Genomic DNA, 7,156 nt, shown 5'->3' on the forward strand with positions numbered 1-7,156 from the left:
TTATTTTAAGCCACAACATGTGTGGTAATTTGTTACAGCAGCAATAGGAAACTAATACAGACCCCTGTTGTTGGAGGACTGATACCTCAGCAGTGATGATAGGTAGCTTCCACGTATTGAATTTGCCAGACATTTTGCTGGATTCACAATCTCATTTAATCTTCAGAAAAGTCACGTAAGGATAGTGGCAGAGCCAGTACTTAAATACAGATTATCAGACTATAACTCCTGTATCTGCTTCATTGCAGTGTGCTGTCTTTCCAGTCTATCTCTTTTGTCATTATTCTACACATGTTAGAAGAACTTTAGGAGTATCCTGAAACCACGTGATTTTTGCCATTCAGGAGGATGATTTTGTGTTATTGACTGAACTCTGTGAGATAGGAAATAATGTGATAGCTTGAAGGCTTTGTTGGTGATACTTTCTCTTAACCCCATCCCCTTCTTTTTTTGGCAGGTGTCAAAGTAGGGGAACAGTAAGGACATTATAACATAGAAATGAATTAGCACACTTTAATAATTTAAACATTAGTTTCTGAGGGGCTGGTTGTTCATCTGTCTTTTGTTAAGCCAGTTATTATTTTTTCACCTTAATAGTATTAAATGCATCTGGATCCTCCAGACAACCCCCAGGTTCAGTGATTCACTAGAAGGACTCCCTGGACTCAAAAGGCATTATATTCAGGGTAATGGTTTATTACAGTGCAAGGACACAAAGCAACATCAGCAGAGGGTAAAGGTGCATGGAGCGAGGTCTGGAGGAAACCAAATGCAAGCTTTCAGTAGTTCTTTCCCAGTGGAGTTGCAAAGAACACACTTAATTCCTTCAACAATGAGTTGTGTGAAGTGTCATCTACTAGGGAAGCTTGCCCAAGCCTGTGAGTCCAGGGTGTTTATTGGGGGTTGGTCATTTAGACACACATGACTGACTGAGTAATCATGGAAGCTCCAGAACCCCAGAAGGAAGCAGGTGTTCACCATAAATGACATTGTTTGTACAAACTATCTAGAGAAGTTGGTACAGTATACTTCAAGGGTTCAAGCATGCAGAATACTCTTATGAGTTAGAACATTGCAGGATCTCAGGCCTTAGGAGTTGGCCGAGGGCCAGTCATGAAACAGGCCTTCTTGGGAATGTGCAAAGTGTGACCAACTCAAGTGTGTAGAGTTAACTCTTTCCTGCACACACGTAATAACTGGTCCTCCTTTTCATGGGAAGATACTCCTAAATGGGTTTTATTCATATTCAGTGCACACTTTGTATTCTGGTAAACTACTTTTGTTCACTTTTTACTATTCTTCTCTTTCCTGTTACAATCTTCCTCTGGGTTACAAGTCTATTTGGAAACAAGTTCATGCTTACCTTTTCAATAATATGGACAGTAAATCTTACCTTTTCCACTCTACTCTTAGAAGTTCTTTCCCTATGCTCTCATGGATATTTTCTGTTTATTTCAGAATGGGTGAGAAATCTTGGAAGCAAAGCGTTGATCCCAACACAGAGCATTCTTGAGGAGGAACAGTCCCATAGCATGAAGTTGGAGAGATACATATGGGATGATCCTTGGTTCTCCAGGTTAGAAGTTTTGGGATGTAAAGACCAATTAGAAATGTATCACATGAACCAGAGTACAGCTATGAGGCAAATGGTCTTCATGCAAAAGCAAGTACTGTCTCAAAGAGGCGCTGAGTTCTGTGAACTTGGGGCAGGGTGTAGCCAGAGACTAAGCATTGTTCCATCTCAGAAAGTTTCTCAAATAGAACATTTCTATAAGCCTGATACAAATGCTGAAAGTTGGAGATGTAACTCAGCCATAATGTATGCAGATAAGATTACCTGTGAAAATAATGAGTATGACAAAGCCTTCTACCACTCCATGCAACCTGTTCACCCTGCAAGGGTGCAAACTGGAGATAATCTTTTCAAATGTACTGATGCTGTTAAATCTTTCAATCATATACTGCATTTTGGTGATCATATGGGAATGCATACAGGAGAAAAACTATATGAATATAAGGAATGCCATCAAATCTTTAACCAGAGCCCATCATTTAGTGAACATCCAGGACTTCATATTGGAGGAAACCAGTATGATTACAAAGAATATGAGAATATCTTTTACTTTTCATCCTTTATGGAACATCAAAAAATTGGTACTGTAGAGAAAGCATATAAATACAATGAATGGGAGAAAGTCTTTGGGTATGACTCATTCCTTACACAGCATACAAGCACTTACACTGCAGAGAAACCCTACGAATATAATGAATGTGGGACGTCTTTTATCTGGAGCTCTTACCTTATCCAACATAAGAAAACTCATACTGGAGAGAAACCCTATGAATGTGATAAATGTGGAAAAGTTTTTAGGAATCGTTCAGCCCTTACTAAACATGAACGGACTCACACTGGAATCAAACCCTATGAATGTAATAAATGTGGAAAAGCCTTCAGCTGGAATTCTCATCTTATTGTACACAAGAGAATTCATACGGGAGAGAAACCTTATGTATGTAATGAATGTGGGAAGTCTTTCAACTGGAACTCCCATCTTATTGGACATCAGAGAACTCATACTGGAGAGAAACCTTTTGAATGTACTGAATGTGGGAAATCTTTCAGCTGGAGCTCCCATCTTATTGCCCACATGAGAATGCATACTGGAGAGAAGCCCTTTAAATGTGATGAATGTGAAAAAGCTTTTAGGGATTACTCAGCCCTTAGTAAACATGAAAGAACTCACTCTGGAGCAAAACCATATAAATGTACTGAATGTGGAAAATCCTTCAGCTGGAGCTCCCACCTTATTGCCCATCAGAGAACTCACACAGGAGAGAAACCCTATAACTGTCAGGAATGTGGCAAAGCATTCAGAGAACGTTCAGCCCTCACTAAACATGAAATAATTCATTCTGGAATTAAGCCCTATGAATGTAATAAATGTGGAAAATCATGCAGCCAGATGGCTCACCTTGTTAGACATCAAAGGACTCATACTGGAGAGAAGCCCTATGAGTGCAATAAATGTGGAAAATCCTTCAGCCAGAGTTGCCACCTTGTTGCCCATCGGAGAATCCACACTGGTGAGAAACCCTACAAATGTAATCAATGTGAAAGATCCTTTAACTGTAGCTCTCATCTTATTGCACACAGGAGAACTCATACTGGAGAGAAACCATATAGATGTAATGAATGTGGGAAAGCATTTAATGAGAGTTCTTCCCTTATTGTACATCTGAGAAACCATACTGGAGAAAAACCCTACAAATGTAATCATTGTGAGAAAGCTTTCTGTAAGAATTCTTCTCTTATTATTCATCAGAGAATGCATAGTGGAGAGAAACGCTTTATATGCACTGACTGTGGAAAAGCCTTTAGTGGTCACTCAGCCCTACTTCAACACCAGAGAAATCATAGTGAAGAGAAACTCTGTGAATTGAATTGATGAGAGATTTTTCTTTTATTGTACATTTGATAACACATTGAAAAAAAACCTATAAGTATAATCAAGAGGGGAAATTTTTAATACTAGTTCAGTAAGACTTCTCCCCTTATTAATCAGTAGAAATTATCATCGTAGAAGAAACCTGTGAATGAAAAGAATAGGCAAAATCCTTCCACAGTTGTGTAGCCTTTATTTAACATCAAATAATTACAGTGAAGAGGACACCAGGAATCCTACTTGAGCAACATGAACGTAGGGAATGAGACATCTTTTTGTAAGAGATCTCAACTATTTGTGGATCAGAGTGCATTGTTAAGGAAAAACTTTATCCTAGGAAAAGTGTTTCAACTAGAAATCCGCTGTTTTGCATCAAGCTGGAATATTGGATGGAAGCTTTACAATAACATTTTGTGCATCATTATGGAAACACAGATTGTGCTATTATAAGGGGAGGGTCTGGGTGCCCTTTAAGGAATAGAATATGGAATACTAAACCTGAATTTAAGGAAAAAAAAAGTGTTGAATGGGATATCTACTGTTGATTGAGATTAACCTTAGAAAAGATTAGTAAATGAGATTACTAATGATGGAAAGGTATTGCCCATAAGTATGAGACTGATGTTGTTGGAACAAAAGGTGATACTTAATAACCCAGTGTGTCAGTGACCATGGTTTACTCATTACTGCATTGTTGGACAATTAGTTTGTAATCTGTTTTAGGCAGTCACTGTAAGTTATAATTATGGATACTGAGTCAATATACATAACAAAAAAGGAATTAAAAAGGACACAAAATTGTATATACATATCTACTATAACATCTAAAAAGTGTATATGCATAACGACTGGAAAGACCCATGGATAAATTAACCCGTTAAGGTTTTTTTTTTAAGTTTTACAAACACATACAGCACTTATCACGTGCTAAACTTTGTTTTAAATACTTTTCAAATATTAACTTGTTCAGTCCCCTTAATTCTATGAGATAGGTACTATTATCCCAGTTCTACAAAGGGAGAAACTGAGGCAGAAATCATCAGAAACCTACCTAAGGACACACAGCTAGTTAGGAATAGAAAGATTGTTTGGCTCCAGAGATTGTTTTAACCACTGTGTTGCACTGCCTCTGCAGTGATTTTTTTTCCCCTAATGTTTTTTTTTTTTAATTTTGTCCAGTGTTCTTATAGTAGATATTTGATAATAAAAATCAAATTCCTAAACAATGAGAAGTAAAGTTACCTGGCTTTCTGCCCTGTGGGATTTCGGGTACCATGAGAGCAAACCTTCCTTTGGAATATGAAGTCTGGATTGGACATTCAGAATCAGTGCATTTTCTGGGCCCTGGGTTCCCTAGAATTTCACCACCTATGACCCTGAAGATTACAGCAGAGCAGGGGCTGGAGGACTCACTGGAGGTTTGGGCAAGTCAGAGGAAATGCCCCTTGATGGGTTTAGAATGCCCTTCATGAGGCAGAGGGCAAGAGACACATCTGCACATGAGAGCACCATTTCTCAAGGTCTCCGTAGAATTCAATGTTTATATTTTCTTTATCTTCTCCAGATGAAGAGATTACTTGATAGTAAGGAAGATTCAGAAGGAAAGGGAGCTAATCAGTCATAAAATGAGGAAGTTTCTCTGAGTGCTCAGAGTGGAAAGGGGGCAAGATGACTAGGAGGACTTGGGTGGTGTTTCTTCGGTTCACAAATATTTCCTGTATTTCCCTAAGGTAGGGCTATAATTAGGGGCCAGCAGTCCTTCCTGGATGGGTTTCAAGGGCATTGGTTAGAAATCCAGGGTACAGAAGGTTCATCTAGTTCTCGAGGGGTCCATGACTCTCCAGTGGTTGAGAAAAAGTGGCCTGCTGGTATGGTGGGACTCTGTGCTCACTGTCAAACTCCTGTAGCTGGCGCTTCCATAGGTATGTAACAGTGACCCTACCTTAATGTATAGGGGTTGCCCAGTAAAGGTTGCAGGGGTAAATTAATTGGATTTCTTGTATGATTTGTGCAGAGATCCTTGGAGAGAATAGAGGCAGCACTATTAACCTCTGTAAGAGACAGCAGCCTAATGCATCAAGAGGTGTACTGCCAATATATGGGTATTGTATTCTAATACCCAAAGTAATACACTTTGAACCCAGATTTTCTGATTTAGGGACTACAAAGGATTTTGTAAGTTATGCACAAATATTCCACAAGCATCCTGGCAAGTTCTGTAACTGTACCACCAAGCTTAGTATCTTTTAAAAAATATTTCTAAAAGGGCCTCCTGGACTTTTAAAGTGTCCTTCTAAAAGGGTCCCAGACTTCTGCTTCCTCCTAGAAGGATTCCCTACCTCCCTACCACCTATTACACAACCTTATGTATGCCCAGGGCTCCCAGGTCCCCTCTTACCTCCCTATTCTAACCCACATCTAGCTCAGTTCATTGCCCTTTTGATCCCCACGCTCCACTCTTCCCCAACTCTGAAACCTGCTGGGCCCAGTTGGAACTCTCCATTCAGCCATCTTCTGCTGTGACTGAAACTTGGGTCTCCCCTCTGCACAGTACCTTTTCTTACGATCCTTGCAGGGAGTGGCTGCTTTGTCTCCCACTCTTCTTCATTTGTTGCTTCTAGATTGTTTCCCCTCCCTTCTCTCTAAAACTGAGTTCTGACTCTTGGGACACCAAACTGTCATATCACTCCTGCTTCCCTCTGTTGCAGTCACCTTATGAATGGTTCACTCTTCCCATCCGTAAAGATTTCAGCTCTTGCTGTATTGCATCTAAAACCACCCCCATCGTAATACTTCCTGATTTTATTGTCCAGTAGATGATCTTCCTGTGTCCTGACCTCACAGTTCTTTGACCTGTCTGCTCACGGTTTTGTCACCCACCCTGCAACAGACAGTCACTCCCATTGTCATCCCTAGGACCATTCCATTACCAGTGACTGGAACCTCCCCACCATCGGTTTCAAGTGTCTTTTCTTAAGCTAGTTGGCTGTTTAGTACCAAGATTCCAACATTCCCTTCACTGAATCTTCCCTTACGCTTGTTCCCAGCAGAAGACTTTGCTTCCTGTTTCCCTGAGTGATAGAAGCCAGCAGAGGCCTTGCATGACATCTGTCCACCTTCTCTGCCCACTTTCCATAATTTCCGTGCCTTCCCACTTGTGCGTGTATATGAACTGACTGGGTTGGCACCAGAGCCTGTCCCATGTCCACTACTCCAAGACATTGCTCCAGCAAGTTTCCCGTATCTCTTGTATCCTCAGGTTTTCTGTATATACTGGATTATCCCCATGGACATGTAAACATACTTAAAAAAAACAAAACAAAAAATCCTCTGGCTCCTGAATCACTTTCTGCTTTGTTTCAGAAAGCAAAATATCTCAAAAGTTGTCTGTTCTTGCAGTCTTCACTTCCCTTCCATTCTTTCTTTCTTTTTTAAAAAAAATTATTATTTTTGGTTGCATCGGGTCTTAGTTGGGGCACACGGGATCTTTTGTAGTGGCATATGGGCTTCTCTCTAGTTGTGGCACGCAGGCTTAGTTGCCTGGCAACATGTGGAATCTTAGTTCCCCGGCCAGGGATCGAACCTGCGTCCCCTGCATCAGAAGGCGGATTCTTAACCACTGGACCACCAGGGAAGACTCCTTTCCATTCTTTCTTGGACCCACTCCAAAACCTGCGTTGCTGCAAGATGACCTCCACATTGCTAAATCCAGT

The 7,156-nt window shown here is 40.4% G+C and overlaps 1 protein-coding gene across 1 annotated transcript in view; it reads left to right on the plus strand.

Annotated features, from left to right (window-relative positions):
• LOC132417218 (zinc finger protein 606) overlaps positions 1-3,403 on the plus strand; it is a 52,662-nt gene extending 49,259 nt beyond the window's left edge. The window contains 2 exon segments of the mRNA XM_069540218.1: positions 1,459-3,230; positions 3,233-3,403. Of these exon segments, the coding sequence (XP_069396319.1) occupies positions 1,459-3,230; positions 3,233-3,274 (1,814 nt within the window). The 3' untranslated portion in view covers positions 3,275-3,403.
• Positions 3,404-7,156: the final 3,753 nt, after the last annotated feature.

This window comes from Delphinus delphis, chromosome 20 (genome assembly GCF_949987515.2).
Source record: "Delphinus delphis chromosome 20, mDelDel1.2, whole genome shotgun sequence".
Classification (NCBI taxonomy): domain Eukaryota; kingdom Metazoa; phylum Chordata; class Mammalia; order Artiodactyla; family Delphinidae; genus Delphinus; species Delphinus delphis.